The sequence below is a fragment of the Microplitis demolitor genome, chromosome 9 (genome assembly GCF_026212275.2).
Source record: "Microplitis demolitor isolate Queensland-Clemson2020A chromosome 9, iyMicDemo2.1a, whole genome shotgun sequence".
NCBI classification, from domain to species: domain Eukaryota; kingdom Metazoa; phylum Arthropoda; class Insecta; order Hymenoptera; family Braconidae; genus Microplitis; species Microplitis demolitor.
This window is the reverse complement of record NC_068553.1, coordinates 13,544,977-13,572,164: the sequence shown is the minus strand read 5'-3', so window position 1 is coordinate 13,572,164 and position 27,188 is coordinate 13,544,977. Positions and strand designations below refer to the sequence as shown.

At 28.4% G+C, this 27,188-nt stretch overlaps 2 protein-coding genes across 8 annotated transcripts; one reads left to right on the top strand and one right to left on the bottom strand.

Annotated features, from left to right (window-relative positions):
- The first annotated feature begins 200 nt into the window (after positions 1-200).
- On the top strand, positions 201-3,625 carry LOC103570528 (rac GTPase-activating protein 1). Its single transcript, XM_008548303.2, has 4 exons — positions 201-430; positions 543-1,627; positions 2,614-2,846; positions 2,934-3,625. Exons 1-4 carry the CDS (start codon positions 349-351, stop codon positions 3,469-3,471), a joined length of 1,938 nt encoding a protein of 645 aa, XP_008546525.1. The 5' UTR covers positions 201-348; the 3' UTR covers positions 3,472-3,625.
- A 100-nt stretch (positions 3,626-3,725) lies between these two features.
- Positions 3,726-26,708, bottom strand: LOC103570527 (GATOR complex protein Iml1). 7 transcript variants are annotated; one of them, XM_053742126.1, is made up of 18 exons: positions 25,613-26,708; positions 23,044-23,240; positions 22,697-22,986; positions 22,423-22,622; positions 21,989-22,351; positions 19,872-20,048; positions 18,331-18,548; positions 18,054-18,259; positions 17,811-17,985; positions 15,994-16,194; positions 14,639-14,734; positions 14,126-14,199; positions 12,886-12,996; positions 7,685-7,892; positions 7,288-7,396; positions 6,837-7,231; positions 6,271-6,762; positions 3,726-4,007 (listed from the first exon to the last, which is right to left on the bottom strand). In XM_053742126.1, the coding sequence occupies exons 1-18, from the start codon at positions 26,559-26,561 to the stop codon at positions 3,801-3,803; spliced, it is 4,668 nt and encodes a 1,555-aa protein (XP_053598101.1). In that variant the 5' UTR covers positions 26,562-26,708; the 3' UTR covers positions 3,726-3,800. The 7 variants fall into 7 exon arrangements, with proteins under 7 accessions (XP_053598101.1, XP_053598104.1, XP_008546518.1 ...); XM_053742129.1 differs by lacking the exon at positions 14,126-14,199 and adding an exon at positions 13,715-13,788 and having other exon boundaries at positions 23,044-23,219; XM_008548296.3 differs by lacking the exon at positions 14,126-14,199 and adding an exon at positions 13,715-13,788 and having other exon boundaries at positions 25,613-26,707.
- Positions 26,709-27,188: the final 480 nt, after the last annotated feature.

Here is a 27,188-nt window from a genome sequence, read left to right as displayed (position 1 = left end):
TATTAATATTATTATAAATAATAATAAGTTGAGCTGAAATTCAAAATAGCGCGCTCCTCGTAAAAATTAAAACCGTTCAACTACACTAGCGCCACTTTTGACTGAGTTTCTGATAAGATCACTAGATATCAGTACCCTACAAATCCCTCAGCTCTATTGGTTTATTTTAAATAAAAACAACCAATAACAAATCAGAGCAAACGACGCCTCTACCACCAACAGTTCAACAGTTTTTTACGGGTTAACGTCTTAAATGTTTTAAGCATCTACCTAATAAGTATTGAAACAAGAACATTTAATGTAGTGTTAAATAATAAATTTATACAGTTAAATAATAATTAATATAAAATGACATCCTTGTCAATAATAGCAACTCACGATGAGCTAGTACGATGTACAAATGTCCTTGTCAATGGATCCTGCGAAGAAGGTTAGCTTTTATTTTATTTATTTTTTATTTATTTCAGTCTGTGTAATTAAAATTAATTTATTTAGAAATAATTTACATTCGATAATTAATAAACTATTTATTTATGACTTAGAATTTTTGCAATTTGCAATAAATCAAGAGGAAATGCGTCAGAAATGGTTATCAGCAGTCCAAGAATGTCAACGATTGCATTCAGCATTAGAAAAATCACGGCATGAATCAACAGACCTTGATCGTAAATTAAGTCACGCACGTCGTCTTCTGGACGAAGAGAAACGTCGGAGACGTATTGCTGAGGAGCAACGAAATTTACTGGAGCGACAAATAGCATTAGCACGAGATTTCTTATTTAATGATGGAGGTAGAAATTTAAATGACGAGACACGAGAAAAATTGCAGTTTTTAAACAACACAACTCTTAATAATGGACGTCATAGTGGTAACACAAATTCAAAGGAATATTACAACGATAAATTGAATACAATTGCTGAGCTGGACTCGACGGGGTCAATTCTGAGTGATTTAAGTTGTTACTCAAAATCTGAGGACGATTTGGATGCCAGTATGTTGCTGAATCAGAATTTCAAGAATCGCGAGTGGAAGGAACATAGACCTAGTGGGGAGTATGGAGGGTCATCACGTAAACGTCGTAGTACTTTGAATAAAATTGCTGATTTAAATACTTCTGATCGTATTATCGCAACTACAACTGTTGTTTTACCTAAAGACGGCGCAGTTACTGCGTCATCTGTCATTGAAGCTATTGCTGGTGATGAAAATAATGATCCACATGATAATGTACTGCACAGTCTACGTAAAAGACGTAAAAGTGGTGACCGTAAGTCAAAAAAAGGAATTGTTCCCGATTATAACTATAATAATGATGCTGATGACACTAAGCCGTCAGCGCCAATGCCTGATAATTTTACTTCAGGTTCTGATAATGAAAATGTGTTCAAGCCAAGTCCTAATATTGGTGGTTACACTTTTAACACCAAGTCTATGAGAGCACACAGTTTTATTGGTAAATCTGTCATTAAGCCAGAAACATGTTCACCCTGTGGTAAGAGGATTAGGTTCGGTAAAATGGCTTTGAAGTGTCGGGATTGTAGAGCTGTTGCTCATTCTGAGTGCAAGGACTTGGTACCACTGCCTTGTGTACCAGCTGGTACTACTCCGATCCAACGTGGTATTACTGTAAGTATTTTTTTTTATTTTAATTATTAATTATTAAACTCCAGGAGTTGGTACTTAAAATATATAGAAACTGATATAAAATATATTGCAAGCACCAACTTCAGGAGCTAGGTAATTATAAATTACCTTTTAAATAATTAAATTTCTACGGAATAAAACAGTTTAAATTAAAATTCTGTAATGGCTCAAGGAAGATCACTAGTATGATCGCTTAAAAAAAGATAATTTTTGGGAATTTTTTTAAACAAAACTACTGCATGGTATGTTTTAATGTTTCAACGATATATTTGTGGATATATAATGAATACAAGATAAAATTTTGAACCGAAAAATTCAAAATTCAGCGAGTTATTTACAATCTATCATAATTTATGTTATTTATTATTGAGTTATACAATTTCAAATCTGAGATATTTCAAATTTTACCGAAATCTTTTTCCAATAGTTTGAAAACAAATTTATTTTAATCTAAACTCTCGCTAAATTCAAAAATATATTTTGGCATAGTAGAAAAGCTCTGTATTGTTCAATGAATAATTAAAAATACAGAAATTAATAACAAATAATTTTTCAGACTTAGTTAAAAAATTTTTATGAATATTGAGATTTAAAACTAATTTTTTCAGTTTTGAAAACAACCGGATTTTAATTTTAATTTTTCAAATTTAAATATCAGCATTTACTCCTTTAGGGAAACTATAGAACTCAAAAAATTTATGAAAAATTGAATTTTCTATTTTTTTGTAAATTTTTTATTTTAAAACTAGACACCTCACATATAAAATTAACTTATTGGATTTTATTTTCAAATAAATCTTGAGTTTATTTTTTAAAACAAAAATTATTTTCATCTTTAATTATATAAGGATTATCAGTGGAACAATTTTTAACTGAGATTAATAATTTTAAACTGTCTATTAAAAAACCTAATTTTTGTACAATGTAAATTTTAAGTATTATTTATTAATTATTAAATTATTTTAAAGGGTACAATTGCTGATTATACACCTATGATACCACCAATGGTACCGTCAATAGTAGTCCACTGCATAAACGAAGTAGAATTACGTGGAATGAGTGAACAAGGATTGTATCGTGTTAACGGTGGTGCCAATGATGTTAAATGTTTGAAGGAAAAATTTTTAAAAAACAAAGGCGTTCCCAATTTATCAGAGATAGACATTGCGACTATTTGTTCTACTCTAAAAGATTTTTTACGGTAATAAATAAACTTATCATTTATAATTAATTAGCAATTATCAATTAAAATTTAATTACTAATAAAAAAAAAATTATTTTTCAACAGGTCATTACGCGAGCCATTGATAACTGTAGGCCTCTGGGCAGATTTTGTACGTGCAACAACAATAACAGACAAGCAGGATGCCGATGCAGCATTATATCAAGCCATATCAGAGCTTCCTCAACCAAACCGCGATACTCTTGCCTTTTTAATTCTACACTTACAACGTGTATCATCTACACCAGAATGTAAAATGCCGATAAGTAATTTAGCTAAAGTATTTGGGCCTACTTTAGTGGGTTATAGTTCTCAAGAACCTTCAGCAACTTCAATGTTATCGGAAACAAAAACCCAAGCTGCAATTGTTGAAAGTTTATTGAAAATACCTTCTGATTACTGGGCTAATTTTGTAAGTCCCGATTGTATTAATGATATTGGGACACCACAAATGGGCGAATTAAAACACACGCCTTCTACGGAATCTTTATTAAAACGTACTGCATCACGAGGATTTTTCAACACCCCACTGGCTTCTAGTCGGACATTTTTAAAGAAAAATAGAAAATATTTTGCCACACCACCACATAATAATGGTATTTAAAATTATTCTATCAATAAATAAAATAATTATTAATTTATATTTTGAATAATTTATTGAAAATATATTTTTATCTTATTAAAAAATAATTAATAATTTTTTTATAATCGAAATAGTTTTTTACTTAATCAGTAATGAAGCTATTACTTTTTTTATGTTTGCACCCTTAAATAATTATTTTTTATGTAACAATTATAACTTAATTTTCAAGTGTTTCAAATATAATATAATATAAATTTAAATAAATATTTGATAACTTAAGATAACTATTTTTATTAACTTGAAAAAATATTTAACATTTTACCTAGATTATTATTTATAATTTATAATTATTAATTATTAAATGTCGTTTTGGTTGATATTTTTTCCCTCAATTCCCAACACGACTCCCAAAAAAGACTTAGCCTATTATCACCGTTTGAACAAAAGTGTTTGAAATCTTGGATTATTTTCTTCTGAAATATTTCATCACCAGCTGAGGTCGATATCGATTTCCATTTCCTGCTAACCATATGATTCCACGACCATAAGAAGCCCATCTAAAATTAAAGATAAATGCATTATTGAATTTATTTATTTAAAAAAGCGGCTGCTTTTTAGTGTTCCGAATCAGTCGGATAACAAAGAAGTGTTTAGAAATTCAAATTATAAAAGACAAATCGATTACCAAAACTTTTTTTATTAAATAATCCATAAGAGCAACACGGGGCAAGTTTAGCCGCCGAAAATTGCTTACAAATATTTTTAAATTTGAAATCAGTATTATAGCTTTTCATTTAAATAATTTGAATAAAATTTTCATAATTAATAATTTAAAATGAATTTCGGGGATTCTACGGTTTTCGTGGCGTCGCCCAATGACCGAGAATTCTTGTATAACTCAATGAAATAAAACTTGTTTAAAGAATAAAATTTTTCAATATTTCGTTTAGTTTTCGAGAAAAATGTGATTTTTTCAAAAAAGTCAAAAATTTCATCATAGATTTTAATATCTTCAATTTTTTTTTTTGTATTTTTTTTCTGGGAGGAACATGTGAAGACGAAAAGTTGAAAAAAAAAAAAAAACGTCTGAATTATCACGATTATTTTTATTATAGAAAAAGTAAAATTTAAAATAAATTTGAAAAAAATCACTTTTTAAAGGAATCTCATCTTATCTCACATGTCAATTTTTTTCTTTTTATGACTAATAAACTGTTGGTCGTAGATAAGCTTAACGTCAACCCACGAAAAATCAATTTTTGTATCTAATGATTTCTTAGTAAATAAAAACGTTGCTTCAGATGAAGCGGATTTAGTAGGCAAGTCAGGGTAGTAACTTTGCAAAACTGTGTTGAGCCTTATGTAATGGTTTTGAGAAAAAGATCAGCTATTTTATTTTTTATAATACAAAATTTTAGTTCATTTTTTATGGATTTGCTTATTTTAATTCCTCAAATTATTATACTTTTTATCCTCCGGTTAAGAAAATTGAAAGTTTTCAAAAAAAAGGGAAGTTATTAGTTTCGGTTCGATTGTCGAAAATCTAATTTCTAACAGATCTTAACGTTTTGAGGTTCTAAGAAGCTATTTTGGCTGATTTCAAGATTATGTCCGAGTGCATGTATGTATGGATGTAAATATTTTTTAACTTTTAAACAGATGAACCGATTTGGGTTATTGAGGTCGCATTTGAAGTGGCTTATTAATTCCAACAATTTGTGAAAAATTTAGCATAATCGGTACAATACGTTCGAAGATATTTACAAAAAAAAAATTTTGTTCAAAATTGGTTTTTTTTTATGGATAACTTGTCATGTACTCGATGGATTAATTCTAAAATCTAATCAGTTCTAAAACTTTATAAGCCGCGCCGAATGCCACCTCAATCATCAAAATCGGTTCATTCGTTCAAGAGAAACCGTTGTCGAAAGAATTGCGAAAAAGTGTTTTTTTTTTCTAATAAAATCTGAATTGTTGAACTAATTGATGACGGCGTTTTTTTCACCTTAAACGTGAAACTCGATTCGTTATTTCAAAAGATATTATTGGTGATTATAAATACGAAAAATTGCGTAAAATGCCTTTGAAACGCCAAAATCGGTTCAATATTTCCAAAGATATTGCTGATATGAATAAAAAAAAAAAACAACAACAATTTACTTCATTGTTTGTTTTTTGTTATTGTTTATTGCTTGAATTTTCACAATGGAATGTTCGACTTAACTATTTTTGAGCTCGCAAACAGCGGAAAGTTTCAGGGCTGGCTCGCAGGGTCAGGCGGTTTTCAGATTTTTTTTTTTTATTTTTTTTTTTTTTTCGAACATTGACTAATTCTGTCATGCTCAGGAAAAGGGCAGTAAGTCCCCTAGTGCATTTGTATCTTACCAATGTCAATTTAACATTAGTTAAATAGAAAAGTAGCAAGTGAAGTTACTGCTCTTTTCTTAAGCACGGCAGAATAGTAACTCATACAAGCAACTTGTGCCTGAATAATTCCGGGAAAAATTTTGTTGAAAATAGCTTGAAATTTTTAAACACAATGTTTTCAAAATGAAATGTCTATGTTAATTAACACGTTATTGCTTATCTATGTCCAATTAATGTTTCAAATTTTTAAGCAAGTCTCATTTTTTCTCACATTATGATATTTTTTTTTTCTTTAAATCTGGGCTATGTTAATTCCGAATATTTATTTGTGGACTAAAAAAAGAAAGAACTGGTGTAAAAAAAAAAAAAAAAAAAATTCTGGACATTTTTTTCTTAAAATACTCCCCCTCTTTCTCCCGACCGTTCCTGTATATAAAAAAACAGGAAACTTACCCTTCGATCCATACTAAAATCGTCTTTATTGTTCCCACTAACATGTCGCGTAATATAAGCTTCATGCGGACTCTGTTGATCTGGATGAACAGGATAACGTTTAGAAGCCGCGGCAATACTTCTCCTTACAATATTTGTTCCCGCGCGTTGTCGCGGCTTTGACAATTTAGTCGAAGGTACAAGTATAAAAACATTTCCCGTGATATGTACATATTGATGATCATTGTCTGAAGATTCAGCCTGACATGGCAGAAACCCAAATCTTTGCAATATTGCTTCTTGAAACAAAAATAATCTCTGCTCATACGTATCTTTATGAAACTCTTCAAAAATAAATTCTTTATTTATCATCAGACACTCGGTATTAAGCGGAATAAAAATAGGACCGCGTAATGGATCACTTTTCAAAGTGTATGGCAGCGCTAGTAAATCACTAGGTATCGGGATCATTTGAATTCCACATCCTTGTGCTTTGCGTTGCCATGAAAATACCTAATAAATAATAATTATTAAATAAAAAAGATACAAAGTAAAATATTAAATGATTTTAAATAAAAATAAAATACCAGATCAGCAACGATACTTCCTGATGAAGCGACCCACTGGACAACAAGCTCATAAGCGTGATTTGCGCGATACATTGACTGATAGCGCAAGTGTCCCCACTCAATTCTATCGCTTTTATTATTCAAATCAATATCGAGATGTGTGTGTTTGTATGGTGGCGATGATGTCCTCAGCTCTTTGTTAAAGAGTATGTCAGTTACTTCTATGTCGTCACGCAAAAACACGGGTATATTTGATTCGTCGATAGTTTCACATGCGGGAATGGGAATCGGTGATGTTATGGATGGAAAAGAGGCTCCTGATGACTGACACCAGCCCATAGGTGCTTCCATTTCTACTTCTACCCATTCGTTTTCAAAACTCTGTAAATCTCCGAGTGGTAATGGATCAGATCCTATGAAACAGGTGTATAAATTAATCAATAGTTGATGGATATAATTTATCTGTTACCTTTGTAATTATCTTTGTCTTGAACAATATGATATAAATAAAATCCAAAAACAAATGGCTTTGAAAAATCTCCAGATGCATGACATATTAACTTATCTGTTATCATACTCTGAAAATAGTAATTATATTTATTGTTTTTATATAAAATTTAATATTCGATATAAACTGGTGTTTTAGATATTTTTCGTGGCAAATTTTTTTTTTTTGAATAAAAGAAAAAAATAAAATAAATTTTGACTAATTGCAATACGAAAAAAATTATAAAAAATAATTAACAGTAAAACTATAGCTAATTTAGTTATCAACAAAATTAATTATTTCTCAGATAAAATAATATTTGTTTAGTTACAGTTTCTAAAGCTACATGAACACAATATGTTAATAATAAATAAGATACCTCCATTATTTTAATAGCTTGTTGTATATTGACACCCCCCTCGATATGATTATTTAACCATTGGGCAGCATCGGCGCTCACAAAAGTTTGACTCGGCAATGACGGATGCGGTGTTAAAAAACTTATACCACTCTGGACATTCTTAAGAGCTTCTAATATTTCAATATTGGACGCATTGCTTTTTAAATTCATCATTTCAGAATGCAAACTAAAATAAAATAGAAACCCTTAAATTTCTCAAAAATTTAAATATATTTATAAATTAACTTATTTAAGGTAAAAGACCCAGTACCCGATCAGGGAACTAGTACTCAATCACTCCGTGTATTAGTATATCTATGTTTAGTAAATATAAATACACAAATTCACGAATGATCGGGTAGTAATTCCCTGATCAGGGTCTCTTACCTTACATACTTTGTTTTATATTATTTTGAATTTTCAAGCCATAAATGTCATAAAAATGAAAATCACAATATATTTTATTTCATTTTATTTAGATAATTATTTTTTTATTGTCACTAAGTCAATTAGTTTTAAGTAATATTAATATAAAGCTGATAGCCATAATTCTAGTTGAAATTTTTTTTTTTTTAACTTCCCGCTAAGAAAATCGACGATTTTAAAAAATTTCGGGAAGTTATTGTTTTCACCCCGATTTTCGAAAATCGTGTTTTCATCAGATGTCGACGTTTTGAGGTCCTAGGAAGCTATTCTGACTATTTTCAGAATGATGTCCGTGTCCGTGTCCGTGTCCGTGTCCGCGCGTGTGTGTGTGTGTGTGTGTGTGTGTCCGCGTGTGTGTGTGTGTGTGTGTGTGTGTGTGTGTGTGTGTGTGTGTGTGTGTGTGTGTGTGTGTGTGTGTGTGTGTGTGTGTGTGTGTGTGTGTGTGTGTGTGTGTGTGTGTGTGTGTGTGTGTGTGTGTGTGTGTGTGTGTGTGTGTGTGTGTGTGTGTGTGTGTGTGTGATCATATAATGTCATCGAACTTGGTTTTTAGTTTAAATCATATTAACAACTAAAAAATCGATAAAACGTAGTTCTTAATATTTTTATCGGATATTTCATATTTTATTGTTTCTTACATGAGTCAAAACTTATTCAAATCTTGATTTTGATCCCTGACATTGATTTCTGCCTCAATACACTTATTTTACTGAACATAATCAGGAACTAAATTTTAAAAACCGCTTCATTGATGATTTTCGATTCTTAAATTTTCACACTTTAGCATAACAGGTAACTTGTTAGAGGTTGAAAAGATCATAAAAAAACAATTGCATGTGATAGCATTTTCGAGCTCAAAAAGCTCGAAAATATATCTACACTAATGTTTTTAAGCTCTTTGAGGTCGAAAACAGCGGGAAGTTTTGGGGCTGGCCCGCAGGGTCAACCGACGCCCAGATTTTTTTTTAATGTATAATTAGTTTTTAAATATTAAAAATTTCATAGTGAGGCGTTTAATAAACTCACAATCAATAAAAAATAATTGAAAAAATCTTTAACAATGTAGACGTATTATTATGTAACACAAATGAATCTCAACTTTTTGTATGAAATATTTTTTTTTTCAAGTTTAAAACTGTGATAATTCAAAAGTATAAATAAGTCAAAAAAATATCGGCTCACAGGGCTAATGAATGTCTCTTGTTAAAAGGAGATACAGTTACAGGAAATGTTAAATGAATAGATCAGAAAAATACAGACGACAATCACAAAAACATAATATCTATTATTACAAATATTTTAGATTAAACTGAAAATTTGTAGACGGCAAATTAATTAAAATTTATCTTGTAATTGAGAATTATTAAAATTATTTTGAAAATATTTTATTTGCTGTTTAAATATTTTAAAAACATTCATATTAAATTCGAATTATTGTTTTAGTAATATATAATATTATATTCATGGTGACCGCAGATTTTTGAAAATAAAGTTCTCTGACTTCCGGGTATTCCAGCCGAATAATTAAAAAATTCCTTGACCATAAGTAGTTATATTAAATTCTTGGAAATATCTATTTAATTCAAAATAAAATAGTGTAAGTCAGTTCAATAAATAATCAATCATTGTTAAATGAAACTTTGTTTTATTATTTGCCAATGATTATAGGTTTATTTAGTTCTAATTAGTAGCCTTCTCAATTCTAATTGCTTCATTTTTTCGCTATTGGATCAATTTCTACTTATTTTTTTTCAAGATGCTATTGAAATCGCATTCGCGCTGCACCACTTTTCGAATAGTTTTGATAGAGAAAAAAATTTATTGGATTTTTTCAGTCCAAAAAAAGAAAGTAACAATTTTTCTAGCTTTGTGACGAAATTTTATGACTTTTCCCTGATTTTTCCAGTATATTTATAATTTCCTGACATTTTCAGGTTTTCCATAAATGTGTATATTATTACTTAATATGAATTCTACTCGATAATAAATGAGGAATTTCATTTTTATTTATTTAGTTTCTTTTAATTTTATGTTGAAAATTATTATAGTATCAATCATACTTAAAAAGTTAATTTTATTACATTGTAGGGAAGTTGAAGTAGATGATACATAGGCGAGGAGGGATATTAAAAAACAAGCATCACGTTATTTATGGATGGGCCTTTAATATATATAAGCGACCTGATTGATGATTTTAAAGCTTGAAATCTCTAGTTTCAAAATCTTTTGATCAAAATTTTTTTAGAGCCACGGCTATTGCGCAATCATGGGAAATACCGAGAAACAAAAATTTTCGGAAATTTTCTGTTTCTTTCAAAGGATTCACGCACTGAAGAAAATTTTTTTCAGCTAAACTAATACATAGATCAGTTAGTAAATTCATTCAGCTTTAATTTCCTTTGTTTAATAAGCCTTGTACGACAATTTCTCGTAGAGATATCATCCTTCAAACGAAAAAGGATCTTTTTGGCTTTAATCATTGATATCTCAGCTAACAATGGTCGCACAGTAAATCGGAGAGCGCGGCTTTAAAAACTTTAATAAGTTCCCTATAAGACCCTTTCATAATTATTGATAGAAATTTTTTTTTCTATCTTTAACATCCATTAGAAATAAATACAAAAAAATGATTTTTTCTTTTTGGATTTTCAGTAAATCTACCGCTACTTTGGAAATATCGATGGAGAAATTAATATTGCTAGGTTCTTTCTAGCTTGATGTACCCCCAATAATCCTGTAAATTTTTAAACTGATCAATCGAACCGTTTTTCCGGGGCGATTGATCAAAGTTTTACAAAACAATTAAAAGAACAAGTATTGTTCCTTTAATTGTAGGATTTTAAAAACTGCGAAAAGTTCTCAATAACACAAAATTATTGGCTTTTGATAAGAAATTTTTTTTCGAAACCCTCATTAAAAAAATCAATTTAAAAAGATTAAAAAAAAAATCTTTTAATACTTTTAAATAATTTTGAATACTTTGAATCCCTCAAGTTTTGAAGAATCGAATTCCTACGAATCGTTTTAATCACCTGTCTCTAACGAATTTGAAACGATTAAAAAGAATTTTTAAAAACAAATACTTTCAAATTGCTAATAATTATTCAAATAATAATTTGAATAATTTCGGATTCATTGGGAGATTTAAAACGATTTAAAGAAATTCAAATTTTTTAATATCTACGAATCTTTTTTAATCGCTAAACAATACTTGAATTTCTGGTTTACAAAGAGATTTGGAACGATTCAAGATGATTCAATTTTTTCAATACCTTCAAATCTCCTTTAATCATTAATAATATTTTAATTTCTGGTTTATTAGGGAATTAGAGACAATTCGGAGAGATTCGATTTTTTGAATACCTTCGAATCCTATTCACTTTGAATCGCTTTAAATACTTTATAGTCGTTGTGGTGAATTCAAAATTATTTGAACTTCACCATTTTCAATCGCTTTACATATTTTCTAATATCAAAAGTGAATTTAAAAGTATTTAAATTTTATGATTCTGAATCACTCCAAATACTTTATAATCGCCACGGTGATTTAAAGTATTCGAATTTTGAAATTTCAAATCTTTCAAAATACTTTTAAATACCGTATAAAGATTTAATTTGGTTCGAAAAATTTTGAAATTTTTGAATCACATCTAATCGCTTTTTTTAATCAGGGAGCGACAAAATGGATTGAAAAAAAAGGGAAAAATTCAAATATTTAAGGATATTTGGATAACTCGGTATAACTTCAAATATAATGCATGAACGAGGTATAATGTCGGTAATTTTTTAACTTTAAAGTGTCCCAAAAAAGACTCTTAAAATTTTAAAGCGCTGCGATTTTTTTTTCTTAATGCCCCAAAGCTTTCAATTTATCCTTTTCGCCAAAAATCGTGTAACAAGTAATACTTTGGTTTTCAATCATTTTTCCAATTTTAAAAGGATGTTATTAGCGATAATCTATATTTCTTTGATCAGAAATATTGATTATTGAAACAAATTAAAAAAAAAAAAAAATTTTTTTTAAATCTTGATTTTTTCAGTTCATGATTGTAAAAAAAAAAAAATCACCAAGTAAATATTCTCTGTAAAAAGTCACGCCAAGTGCAAGTGCACGTTTAAAATTTATCACATGTTGCATTGAACAAAATTCTGAGAAACGTTTTTGATAGAGTAGAAAGTTAGAAAAAATTTCAGCCAAATCGGAAGAGGTCACGCGACCCGATCGGGTTCCAAAATGGTCATTTTAGCGTGGGATGCTATACATATTTAGATTTATAAAATTGTGATGGTACCGGATTTATTAGAAAAAATAAAAATCTTATTCTAAGTAGTGTCGAATTAAGAAATTTGCTTTGTTTACAATAACTATTATATAAATATTTTCGATGGTTCAAAAAATTCAATGGTTGATAAATCATTAAAAAATTATTGAGATATTTTCGAAAATTTAATTGACTCGGAATTAAATTGGAAACAATTAGCTCTTATTTGACCTCCGAGTCGTGCAAGAACATCTTCATAGCGCACATCAAGTATATTAAAATATTTTTGGTCATTTATATATTTAAAAAAAACATACATAATTTTTTTTTAACTCTACAAAAATTCAGTTGCTTGGTGTTTCTTGTGATCACCTTTTTTTTTATTTTTGTGACAAAATCATGTTCCATGCAATGTATGATAAATTTTCAACGTACACTTGGCGCGACTTTTCACAGACAATCTGTTTTTGGTGGGATAATATAATAAATAATTACTTTTCATCACTTATTTCTAAGTGTTCTTGCTGTGATTGTTCTAGTGACAACGGTAACACTGCATCACTTGCCGGTGATACACGACCACGATCCATAATTTTTGATCCAGATCTATTTGAAACAAATATATACATATGTAAATAATTTAAGAATTTTGGTTAATTTTTTTTTTAGCAAGCAAAATTAAAAATAACTACATGCGTGATTATCAGTACATACGTATTTACAATATAATAGAAATAAAAAATAAGTAAAATAAATAAATAGCGTTACAGATGCCATAAGGACCTACCCCAATAAAAAGTATATCATTGGAACGTCAAAAAGGCGTATGCAAAAAAAAAGGTACCGGAAAAAAGTTCAATTTTTATTTTTAATTTCCCTCCGGTAAAATTTTAGATTTTAAAAAAAGTTTTGAGGTCGCACTCAAATTTACTTGTCACGTGTAGATAATCGTTTAACGCACACAAATGTCGTGGAAACAGTTGAATGAGCAAACAGCTATTTGGTGAACGAAAGAGCGTGCGCTAAGATACCACTTTTATTGCATGAATGAGAAAAAATTTTTTTAGCTACATATATTTTTTTAATCTAAGAAAAAAAATAATCGTTGTATGAGCTCAAAAATTTACAAATAATAGTGTCTTCGAATTCTTTGAGCTCGATAATAACAGGAAGATTTGAGGTTGGCTCACCGGGTCCATGGTTTTTTCAGATTTTTTAATTTTTATACTTTTAGATGAAAAACACATTGATTAACATACAAAAATTTTACATTACTTTATGATAACTGTAACGCGAAATAAAGAAAAAAGTGTAAGAGACAAACCTTATGTCATAAGCTGTGTTTCGACGTGAATCATAAGTCGTGCGTACAATAGAAGAATTCACTACATGCTTGTCCTGTATAAGAGATAACTAATAAATCTAACAACTTTATAAAATAAAATAAAAGGAGTCATGAATTAGCATTTATAAATAAAATAACATAAAATAAAATAAATTATTAGATGATAGACAATCCAATGGTCCTAAATTAATAAAAAAAAAAAAAAAAATTAAAGTAGCTAATGAGTACATTCCCAAAATCCAGTGATTTAAAGTACATCTCAAGCAAATCACCAAATAAAATAACAAAGAGAGCTGAAATAAATGCATCCAAAGCCTCATATATTACAATATAATAGTAAATTTATTTATTTATTTATCTCAGTTGCAGGGTATTAATTTATGATCAAACCTTGGTCTTGGTTTTTCAGGTAATCTATTGCTGCCAACACGTTCTCTAAATGGTGAGCTCCCGACAAGACTTGTCTGTAATTAGTAACCAGTTTCCTTGATAAAATGATGACATGATGTATAAATAGAATTTTTAATTAAATAAATAATTGCAGCTGTTAACCAATATATTTAAAAAAAAAAATAAATGAATTAATAAAACAGAAAAAAAAATTATAAGCTTGGAGATGCAGTTACGATAAAAGCATTTTAACAAAAAACATTTAGTATCTTTGAAAAATAAAAGCTTTGAACACTATTTACGTGCTAGTTATTTAAATTAAATATATCATGATTTTTTAAAAATACTGACATTTAAACATTTATCTACATAAAGAAAAATATTATTAATTAATTGTAATATATTTATTAAATATTTTATTATGATTAATGATTAATAAGTGCGTAATATATTTATAGAAGATGGTACTAAGGTTTTATTTGCATTGATTATGGTGGGTCGTGAAAGTAGTACCTGGTTAGTGAGGAATATCAGGCTCGTGCTGTGTCTACGCCTGGTCAAATGTGAACCAGGATCTCTCGGTAGTACTGCACCTAAAGCTGTTGGGCTCTGAAACATATCATGCTCAACACCTTTGGCCCAACTAATTATTTAAATCAAAAACTCATTTATTTTTAATCTATTTAGAATTTTAATAATATTTAAAATTTTAACTATTTGTAATTATTATATTTACTAAAATTTAATTAAAACTAAATTACTAATTTTAATGTTAAAATACGGTAAAGTAAATGACCCAGTCATTGATTATCCTTAATTATAAAATCAACTACATTCTAAAGCATTCTTATTGAATTTTATTTGAAACAAATAAAAAAAGTATCATTATCTGAATAAAAAGCGTGGCACATGATAACATACCGTTTCAGAATTCGTGTGATGTCAACCCTCACTTTTGGCTTGGGCATTCAACTTTGTTCTCTTCTGAAACTGTCTTTTTTTATCTCTTACTACGCAATATCTTTTTTAGTATCAATAACTATACAGAATTAATTTTTTCAGACTATAAACTGAGTCTCTGAGTCTTTTTTGTAAATAAATTAAAATTTTTTATTTATTGTTTACAATAATAAAACTCATCAGAAATTTATGATCAAATACTCGACTACGCGATTGATTAATGTAATACTTGATTTGTATTTTATAATTGATATTTTAATAGATATCTTCATGAGGTGTTATCCGTGATCTTTCAACGGTCATAAACTGGGCCACTTACCTTATATATGACAAAAATTCAAGCGATTGTAATGTATATATTATAATAAATAAATTAACCCTCGGAGTACACTGGGGATCATTTTGACTCCAGAATATTTTTTATCCTGAAATATTTCTCAAGTTAGGTTTGATTTTAATTAATTTTTTCACCGTTAAAAATTAGTTAATTCAAAATAATGATAGTTGTATTCGAAAGAGCATTGTTTTACCTATAAAAAACGTCATGACCTGCATTCCGATAAAATGCATAGTTTTTGAGATATAACTTTTCAAAAGTAAAGTGGGGTCAATTTGACCCTATGTGTACTCCGAGGGTTTGTTCGGAGGTGTGTACTCTGAGGGTTAATTATATTAAAACTAGCGTGTGTCATTTGAGCGATAAATCATTAGAGAAATAAAATCTAACCATGCGCTTTTAATTTTTCATTTATACTCGTGAATGCTAAATAAGTGAATAAATAAAATAAAATTTATAAATTTAACATCTGTCGAGGAGCTGTGGAAATTCGATTAACAGTTGCATTAAAATAATAAAATTATAATAATTTATGAGTAAATAAATTATTTATTATCTGATAAATAGTTACCCAATTTTTGTTAGGAATTGGTCGTCGTATTTTATTCAACCAACCCTCGATGAACCGTAAAAATCCATCCATCAATTGAGATTGCTCGGATGGAGTTAGAGGTGTGTAAATATCACAGCGTGTTGATCCATCGAGAATTTTTTTTGTCGCTGCATTTGTTGACGGCAATAAAAACATGCGAAATCGCCAATACTTTAATGCCTACAATAAATACTTGGATTTATTAATTTGTCTAATTCTTAGCTTTTCAATAAAAATATTCATTTTTTATTTTAAATTACAGAAGACTCTTTAAAACTCGATTGAAGTATAAAAAACTTTTTTTCTGAAAGCTGAGGCTTTTTCTCATAAAATAAGACAAATATCCTAATACCGGAACAATACCCGATACCAGAACGATTTGATAATCATTATATTATATTTTAACTCGTATGCGATGAAATTAAATAAAACTTTCTTTATTTAAAACCATAATCTCTTAGTTACAAAATAGGATATAAATTAAATTTTAGAATATATCCAAAATATGAAAAAAAAAGGAAAAAAAATGTTAGTTATAGCAATAGTCTCGGATCCATGACTTTTTCATGACTCTTAATGGTTTTGCTAAGAAATCAGTCAATGGTCTTAAGCTTATAGAAAATGTATAGAGTTACTTTTCAATAATATTTTTTTTATATATGCATCTTGAATGACATTAAATTCAAGAAAACATATTAACAATATGGAAAAAATAGTATTATTATATTAATTTTACTGTTCGTCTATTGGTACACCAAAATGAACCCGTGTCCAGTACCGGAACGATCAGTCATTTTAATGTTATTAATGTTATCGATAGACATCAACGGTGAGTTTTATTGACTGGCTAAATCAAGTGCAATATTAATTATTACTGAAGCCCTAATATTTAATGCAGTATGTATGATGGTTATAAAAAATGCATTAAATATAGATAAATTCTTATTTAAATCATAAAAAATAAATTTTTGTGTATTGTTATTCCAACAAGAGATTAGACTTCGGGTGTCGTCGGTTTGTACTCCCACTCTGGATGTTTTGTGTGCTGAATGTTCTCCCACTTTTCTGTACGCTTGCGCAGTTCATAAATATTCGGTAGTGGGGGCAACTTCCGAGGTCTATTGTCTTACTGGGACCACAATATAGTTTTTTCTTATTTAATTATTTTTATAGTATAACCTCAAATGATTTATTTTGTTTCTATTCTTCAGTTCAAAATATTTATTTTCATTGGATATTTAATCATTTAAAAATTTTAAATTCATTTTACATTATGGGTGTGATATAGCAGACATCAGACAAATTTAAAATTATTAATAAATCGAGTAAATAATTAACATACAGACACTCGGACATCCTTCTGAAAATAGTCAGAATAGCTTCCTACGACCTCAAAACATCGACATCTGATGAAAACTCGATTTTCGAAAATCGGGGTGAAAACAATAACTTCCCGAATTGTTGGAAAATCATCGATTTTCTTAGCGGGAAGTTAAAAATTTTTCAAAAATTAAAATATTAATAACTTTGAAACGGCTGCATATTAAAGGCTTAAATTTTCAGAGAATTTTTTTTTTTATACATAGAACACCTTTACAAAGTTTGAAGTAAATTTGCGAGGGTCACTCCATAAAAATAACTTTATTTGGTGGAATGACCCATATACGAGTTTTAAAAAGAATTAAAATTGAATTGTACAAGCAATGAGAAATTTTTTATTGTGTAACTACACAAATTATTGTGTCTTTAATTATAAGGTCAGTCAAGAGTTAATAATTGTAATTGTAATATTTTACCTCGACTAAAGAAAAATCCGTATCACCACGCGTGCAAATATAGTGATCTAAATAATTCCAATTATAATTTTCAAGTTTTTCTGTCGTAAAAGATACCCAAGAAACTTCATACGTGTCATGATGTGGTGCATGGAAACGATAACGATAATGAATATTAAATGGCGGATATGGATGTCTAAAAATATATTCAATTAAATTGCTTATTTACTAATTACCAATATTTATTATTTAAATAATAATTACCTTGGTCGATATCTTGTCACAGTAATACAATTACCACATAATGATATTTTATGAAATATTCTACCTATACTTAATAAATATTCTTCTTTTGGCTCTGAATCTGTTTGTCGACCACGCATTAATGAACTTATATGACTTTTAATACCACTATCTTGTTTAGTTAATTGGTTTTTGTTATTCGATGGTAATATTATTAATTGGAATCCCTTTAAATAAATTATTCAACTAGTTAAATAATAATAAACTAATTAAATAAATAAATAAACTAATTAATTACTTGAGCTAAACGTTGAGACACAAGTTCCTTAAAGACTTCAGCAGTAGTTAACGGTTTTTTATAAATGGCACGTTGTTGTGCGAAATCAGCATTTACATCATCAGGTAGTAAATTATAATCCGAAACAACGTAATCATTTTGTAAACTTCTTTTATCAGGAAAATAATCGGTAGTTATTGGTAGACATGCTGGGATTGTTAAAGATTTCCAATCCACTCCTATTTTATTTTCATAATTATTAATAAATAAATTTATATATTAACAATTGATACTCCGATACCCATCTGCATTAATTTATTGCCTTACTTAAATAATTTGTAAATAGTAAATAAGGTAATCTGAAGTAACTTTACACTGTATTACTAAAATCATTACAGCAGAAAAATTGTTTCGTGAAAAGTAAATTACAAAAAAAAAGTTTAACTTGCAATAAGAAAAATTTATTTAGTATTTTTTCAATAATGTACCAAGTTATACTCGAATTTTTATTTTAATGAATAAATGGCCTTCTGCGTTCCAGTATTTCAATTCAAGTTACTTGACTCGATTTTGCAAAAAGTTCTATCCCAAGTTCTATCGTCAAAATAAATGGATGTACGTAGCCAAGTCATAAGACCTTTTCTGTCTAAATAATGAAAGCTTTTACCTTAACGATAATCAAACCTATTGAAATATAAGACAATAATTTAATACAAATATTCCAAGTTCTAAGGCTATATTTTCCAATGCCAAGAATTATTAAAAAATCTACAAAAACATTAAAAAATAAATGGAAATACTAGACCTTAACCTTTAGAAGTCAATAATAAAAATGATGTGTAATGAAAGAGTGCACAGAAAATTAGTAAAGAATAGAAGTATTGAAATGAAGATAAAAAAATAAAAAAAAATAATAAGCACTAGCGACGCAACTACACAAGCAAGCGTGCAAGCATTTTCTATAATATATAAAAATTAATAAGTGTACGTTCCTTTTATAAATTTTTTTTAGACAACTAATTAAATAAAAAATTATTCAAGCATTAAACTACTAGAATGAATTAAATTTTCAGTAATAAACGCTAACCTATTATCGCTGTGTCGTACACATCCGTAATAATTATTTATTTATTTAATATTTTAATTATTCGACATAATTTAAATGCCCAGCGTTGCATCCCAAACACGAATGATAGCATGAAATAAAATTCAATAAAATTATTTGCAATGCTGTAAAAATTTATATCAATCGTATAAAAAAAAGTAGACTAAAAACCAAACATCATGATAAGAAACACTATTTTTATTGTTTTATTAGATGATCATTAAATTTTAGATATTATTTCTTTGAAACATCTAAATAATGCTTATTATGATTTATTAATTAAATGATCAAGGATCATGCTTATGAATTTATTATTATTATTATTAAATAAATAAATAAATAAGGCTGGCAATGATCATAAATTGGTCGGTTGGGTAGATTGTTGAGGCTTAATGTCGTAAAATGATTGATTTAATAAATAAAACAATGACAATTAAACAACATTAAGTTAGCCAACCTGTAGTGAGAGCTGGTGTCCACTCTTGTTCACCAGTCGCACCCCACAATAATGTCAAACTTTTATTATTCGGTAGACCATAATGATTATTTTTATCTCCACTCACATAACTCTGATGATTTCCTCGTAATGTTTTTCCTCGTGTGTTTGTATCTGTCAACAAACTTGTCGACGCTGCTATGTATCGCGTTTTAAATATTTACACCCATTTTTTATACATATTTTAAAGTAGTAATTGATATATATATATATATATATATTAGGGTGTTTCAAAATAAACATTTCTTTTTTTTTTTAAGTCTAATAGTCTTAAAAGTTAGTCTTAGGTATTAGAAAAATTCTCACAAAAGAGTAGCTCGAAAGCTCAATCCTGCTGAGCTTAACGAATATTAATTTTCTCAATTGCGTTATATGTAAAAAAAGTTTTTTTTGTTTTATATATATAAAGTATTTAAAAAATTTTTTTTCGAAAATCGAAGTACATGATCTTGTAGGAACTTAAATTTTCTACAAATAAGACCCTGAGTGTTTTCCTCGTACAACTAACAGAAAAAAAGTTATGAAGCTTGAAACAATAGTAAATTGAAAAACTTAACGTAAAGATAATTTACGAATTTTTTTACGTGTACATGTTTATACGGTGAATCTACATACTATGCATAATCAGTAAGGTTTTAAAAAGATTTCTGAGATCTTACTTATTTTCTGTATAAATTTCGAAAGAAAAATATTTTTTTTAAAAAGTAAAATTTTTTTTCTTTCTGTATTTTCAAATTTAACAGAAAGTTCTGTTTTGAAAGTAAAGAAAATTTTTCCCATGTGTTAAAAAAAATTGATAGATAACATTAGCTCAGATGAAAAAACTTAAATTTCTATGAAAAAACGGTTTAATATAATGAAATTCAAACAGGAAGTGATACTATTTAATATAGTTTAAAAGGAGAAAACACTCAGGAGATTTTTTGTAGAGAATTGAATTTCCTATAAGACTATGTACTTCGATTTTCGAAAAAAAAATTTTTTAATACTTTTATTATAAAAAAACAAAAAAAAAAAAAAAACTTTTTACATGCAATTTGAAAGGGAAAATGAATATTCGTTGAGCTCTTAGTAGAATTGAGATTTCGAGCTGCTCTTTTAGAAGGATTTTTTTTTTACCTAAGACCAACTTTTGAGACCATAAAAAAAAAAAATTTTTTTTTTGAAACACCCTAATATATATATATATATATATATTAGGATGCTTAAAAAAAACTTTTCTTTTTGTTTCAAACAGATTCGAAAGTTTTGTTTAGGTGTAAAAGTTTGCCTGAACATTTGAGCTCTTAATATTAATATAAGGGGCATATCGCATTTCATTATTTTCCATAAGAATAACATGGGAATAATATATTACACACCGAAGGAGGAAAGTAACATTCCTCCCTCACTGTGTACAATTGCGTACTCTAGCCGAAGGCGAAAAATGTACTATTTTTTTTTCTTCTGATGTTTATAACCTGCTAAACATGCGTTGTTTCATTTTAAAGTAATAAAAAATTTAGAATCGAAGTTCTGAAAGTAGTCAAATATTTATATAATATTTTATCCATGTAATCATGTTTATTCACTGTACTGATTACACTACTTGTTATTTGTAAAATTATATGATGTACAAAAGGGTGTATCAGAAAATTTTTTAGACAATTATTTTCTTACTTCAAGAAGAGGTGAAATTTTTTTTTCTTTTTCCAAATTCCTGCGTGTTCTATAATAAATTTTCATTTATTATACAATATGCAAAAATTGAAAAAAAAACTTCATCGCTTGTAAAAATGAGAAAATGATGGTCTAAAAATTTTTATAATGCACCTTTTTGTATATCATATTACTAACAATCAATATATCAAACTTAAAATTTTAAGTATGATCACGGGATGTATTTTTTCATATAAAACTTACATTGTTTTAGGGGTCGGATAAATATTTATATTAAGAGCTTAAACCAGACGGAATTTTTTTTTATATATTTACAGGAATTTTAAAGGGCATATCTATTATATTTAAAAAAAATCACCTCAGTAAGGACCATCCTAATATATAAATATAAAAATATATATATAGAAATAAAAACTTACGATCTTGGAAACCAACTTGTGAAGCAGATCGTAAAAGAGTGGATTCAATGGGCGATGAACTAGTAGCTGAAATAACATTGAACGATCTATCATTTTTACTTTGTGCCGGAACGGCTTGGTAGTGATGCTGCTGGATCAGAACGCCAGTGGGTCCTTTTGGAAAAATGTGCGTCCATCTGCGTCTGTTACTGGTTAATTTAATAGTAACATGAGAAGGATCGAAGGGATTTATGAGCGCGCGACCTGGCCGGTGTAATACTGATGGCTGAATTGATGAATTCGCTGGACTACCTGCGCTTCCGACAACTGGCCGAAATGTTGGCGATAATTCTTCAGTATCACTTTTAATTGGCGTTTTGGAAGCTAAAATAATAGTTTATAAATTACTTATTTATAATCATTATCATTAATAATTGAATAAATAAAATAATTACTGTTGGCAACATTATGTGTATCATCAGTACGACATGGTATTGTGATAGCCGCGCTACGCATTCCATTTAGTGATAAATTAATATCTGTTGTCAAATGATGAATGTCTGGATCAGACATTTTGCGCTTTAACAATTTTAATGCTTGGGCATTATTATGCGTCTCCATACATGCAACACTTGTTTTTTTAGTTCTTGATGCTCTGTGATTTACATACATTTTATTATCAATTAATAATTAAATAAGATATTTTGTAATTGATTAATTATTAATTACTTGGCAGCATGTAAAGTTGGTAGCTGGAAAACCTGAGCGTCATAGGCATCATAATCATATAACATATTGTGTAGACATTCACGCGGATCATCTTGAATTAATTTGTTGTTGCTATTCAATAATTTTTCACTATCTAGAGGGAGTTTGGTCCTTCGCTGAGGCAACTTTATTCGAGGTATAAAATTTGAGTATGGAATTTTTTTGTTAGTTGAATAAAAGCTTAAATTTATCCAGTGAGGCATACTATAGTCATCTGGAGCTTTTAATGTTGATGTGTCTTTATTATGGAACTAAAATATTTGATTTAATTAATATTAACTATTACAAGTTAATGAATATATACATACTTTGAGCAATGGGACAGCATGCAAAGGTTGTTCTCCGACACAAACTAAATCACTTCCAACACCATTATCGATAATTCGTTGTTTAGTAACATTTGTTAACTCGCGGTCAACTTCAAATACACCCACACCGGGGGTTATTACTACTGATAATTGTCCAGTACGATCAAAACTTCTATCTAAATAATGTTTTTCAAATACTGTAATTTAGAAAATATTTTATTAAACTAATAAATAAATTATTTATATGATTAATTATTAAATATAGAGTTTTTAATTAATTATTAGGGTAACAAACGTGCTCTATTTTTCTGAAAGTTTAATTATGCATAAGAAACCCTAAAATATTAACATTATTGTGTTTATATCCAAAAATGTACACAGTTGAAAAATGTGTGTTAAATTTAACACGAATCACATCCCGGGAAAAAATGATCAGACATGAACAGGCATGAGTCTTCAGGCCTGATCAGACATGAAAAATGACCAGGCCTGATCAGGCATCTTCAGGTCTGACCAGGTATGTTCATGTCTGTTCATGCCCATTCGGGAAAAAAAATTATATATAAAAAATGGCCCTATATAGTTATATATAATTATTTATAACTACATTATATTATATATAATTATTGCTATAAAAATAAAAATAATAAAAAAGTCGAACGTGTACAGGATTTAAACCGTGGACCTTGCGCTCGAAAGTTTAACGCGCTACCCACTGACCTAAGAGATTTAGATGAAAACCAAGTTTCGTATGAACTTTAAGTAACAAAAATCTTATATGTGATAGATTCTTGGTCAACAAAATTTTATATCTATGAGCAGACATGAACAGGCATGAACAGGTATGATCAGGCCTGAGTGTATTTAACGCTTCAGACACGAACAGGCACGGACAGGTATGATCAGGTCTAATCATGTCTGATTTCAGGCATGATCATACATGAACAGGCATGATCAGGTCTAATTTTAGGCCTGATCATACATAAACAGGAATGATCAGGTCTGATCATTTTTTCCCGGGATGTCTCAAACGGCCCACTCAATTTGTTGTATTAATTTAACACATAATACTTGTGTCAAATAATTAAAACAAAATATTTATTTAATATTTAATCATTTTTAATATTTAACCATTGAATTTTATACACAAGAATACAAAATTTTCAACTGTGTAATGAATTATCTGAAAAAATAAAAATTGTATTTTTTTTGGATTCTTTTCAAATCAATTTCAGAGTTAACAAAAATAACTTGTGGAGAATTTATTCAAATTTTAAAGAACCTACATAAACTGAGAGAAAAAATTATTTTTGTAAAAAGAAAATATATTTTTGATCTAAGAAAGTAATTTATTGTAAATTTGCAATAAAGCTCTCTTCAGCTGAAATAATTACAAACCCTTTCGTAGTAATTTCGTTTCAAAAAAAAAAAATTTACTTTTTACAAAATAAAATATTAAAAAAAAAAAAAATTAAGAATTTTTCCTCTCGAAAGTTGTATCATTGAAATTAATAAAATTTGTAGACCCATGAAAAGTTTTTTTATCAACAGACATTTTAAATTTTTATAAAATAATTTCTTCATTATTTTCAAAAATATTTCATTTCGTAACGAATGAAATTTATTTTCACAAAAAGTTACTACAAAAGAGATTGTAATTTTTTTAGTCAAAAAATAATATTATTTAAAATTTAAAATAAATTAATTTATTAAATGAAAAATGCATGTTTTTGTAGAAGTCATATTTTTTCTTTCTAATTTTTGCACTCCCTAACTATGAATCTCGTCCATTTCTTACAAAAAAAAGTCGGAGAAGTGTGAGTCTACTGTTGTGTATTCTGTAATTTTGATTCCGAAAATTTTAAGCTCTTCGTTTTCAAAGTTAAAGAGATTTCATTGTATTAACATTTCTGTAGCATGATTGGTTGCTAAGATTTCTAAGATTAAAGAGAAAAAATCGACTTTTCATTCAACGGCTGATATCTCAGGAACAAGTTAAATTGTCGTACACAGTCTTTTTAAGAAGAAAATTCAAGGTGAATAAATAAATATGTTAATCAATCTTAGCACTGAGACAATTCACAAAAAATTTCCAGTCTGTAGAAATATTAAAAGTTATAAAAAAATTTTCAAAAACCTTTGTTGTGAGCTATTTTCTCTTAAATTGTGCAACTAGTGTGCAATGAAAGAGCTATTCATTAGAGACTTAAAGCTTTAAAAATAGTTTATTTTTTAATTCCTGTATGACCATTTCTTCAAAGTTACAGCATTAAAAAAATCACTAAAAAATCAAAAAAAATTTCTTGTTCCTTTAATTTTTGTGTAGAATGTAATTAGTTCAAATAAACATACTATCGAGTAACATATTAAACTACTATATTATTTAACTTTTCAGCGGTTTAAATAAACATTTATTAACTATTAATAAACTTGCATGAAATATAAATTTAAATTTTATTTAAAATATAAAAAAATTCTTCTATTGGTGTTTATAAATTATATAACCAGTTTTATATAGCCGATTGGCGTATGTTATTAATAATTAAATAAATAATTGAATAAAATTTACCATTAAGTGACATATTGAGTACTTCTAAAAAATTTCCTTGAGCAGCTGTAGAATTACTAGCTTCTGGTATAGCAATTCCCGGTTTCTGGTGATACTCAAGAACAATTTTGCGGTAATCAGTAAATAATTTTCTTAATTGTACTAAAATATTACCCCAGTCTTCAAACCGTTCATTTTGAACAGCAACTCGATAAAAATCTTCATAAAAACGTCCTCGGTAATCCTGCTGCAAGCACTCTCTCATATGATTCGGAAACTCTTCAAGTGTACTCGCGTCATAAAAAGTCCTAGAAAATAGTACAATAGTAACTTCATGATTGCTGCCATTTTTTTTCCATTTCTGGAGAAGGTCAGCCAGGAACCCATTGACGGCTTTCTCAAAATACAAGTCTCCGTGTATATCAAAATCCCACATTTCGCAGCTCATTTGGATGAAAAGATAGACCATGCTAGTTGATGAACGGAAAACGACTTTCGTATCATCAGTTATAACACCACAAGCGACTCGGTCACCTTGGGACCACATTTCGTAGACTTGACATCGTATACTTCCGCCACAGAACTCAATTTTTTTATTCATGTACACACAAGTATTTACCAAACTATTTTTTAATCTCCACATCTCACTCCGTCCCATGTACTGATCTTTAAATGTCAGCTCCACAGAGTCTAGAGCTACATCATCTGGATTCACAATATTCATGTAAACATCTGCGTACGTACGTAATTGAAACATCTGAGCGATATTATTTTCAACGCTAATTGTTTCACGGCCTTGCAAGTCTTCTTTAAATGAAGTTACTTGTAATAACAAACGACTGAACTCATCTTCTTGGTGATAGATTTCAACTACGTCTCCTATTTTTATTTCTGGATAATCTTTTGGATTTATTATTAAATCTTCACCACTGAAATTCTTCTGGTGAACTATTAATTTAAAAGTTTTCATTTTTATTTTTATATTTATTTAACTACATAAATTTATTTACTATTTACAAAACTTATACATTTATTAGTCAAAAATATTTACACATTTTTTTTTACACTTTTTCGAGGTTAGTTTCTCTGTATTCTGACAGATGATTAGAAATCAGCTGATTAAATTTGGCGCTGCTTGTTAAATCGAGTCAAATTAAAAAAAAAAGAAATATTAACATTTGGCAATACACTAACAATGGAAAAAACTTGTTATTTTAAAATTAATCGAGTTAATTTGATTATTCCTCAGGTAGGATTATACTGCAATGGTTTAAAAGTAACTCTAATTATTTCCGTTTTAATGTCAAACTCTTAAAAAAATAGTGTTCTGATCGATTTTAAGAGCTTGATATTAATAAAATAGAAATAACGAGAAAATTATGCGGAATCCAAAAAAAAACTTTGTCAGAGATAATTTCTAGGAAATAAAATTGTCTACAAAAAAGAATGTGACATTTTATGATAAGTCAGATACTTTCGTCGGAAAAGTGAAAGATCTCGAAATTTACTATAACTCGATTTCGAGCTCCAATAACTTTTGAACAGACGAATTTATCAAAAAATGATGTGACATTTTTTTTAGGGTGTTAAATTCCCT

What these genes read in the sequence shown, in the direction of transcription:
- LOC103570528 (XM_008548303.2), top strand. Translation starts at nt 349, where the DNA reads ATGACATCCTTGTCAATAATAGCAACTCACGATGAGCTAGTACGATGT. An exon ending in CAATGGATCCTGCGAAGAAG is followed by an intron (nt 431 to 542) that starts GTTAGCTTTTAT and finishes TTTATGACTTAG; the next exon opens with AATTTTTGCAATTTGCAATA. An exon ending in ACTCTAAAAGATTTTTTACG is followed by an intron (nt 2,847 to 2,933) that starts GTAATAAATAAA and finishes ATTTTTCAACAG; the next exon opens with GTCATTACGCGAGCCATTGA.
- LOC103570527 (XM_053742126.1), bottom strand. Translation starts at nt 26,561, where the DNA reads ATGAAAACTTTTAAATTAATAGTTCACCAGAAGAATTTCAGTGGTGAA. An exon ending in ATGCTGTCCCATTGCTCAAA is followed by an intron (nt 22,987 to 23,043) that starts GTATGTATATAT and finishes CAAATATTTTAG; the next exon opens with TTCCATAATAAAGACACATC. An exon ending in CGGATTTTTCTTTAGTCGAG is followed by an intron (nt 16,195 to 17,810) that starts GTAAAATATTAC and finishes TATTTATTGTAG; the next exon opens with GCATTAAAGTATTGGCGATT.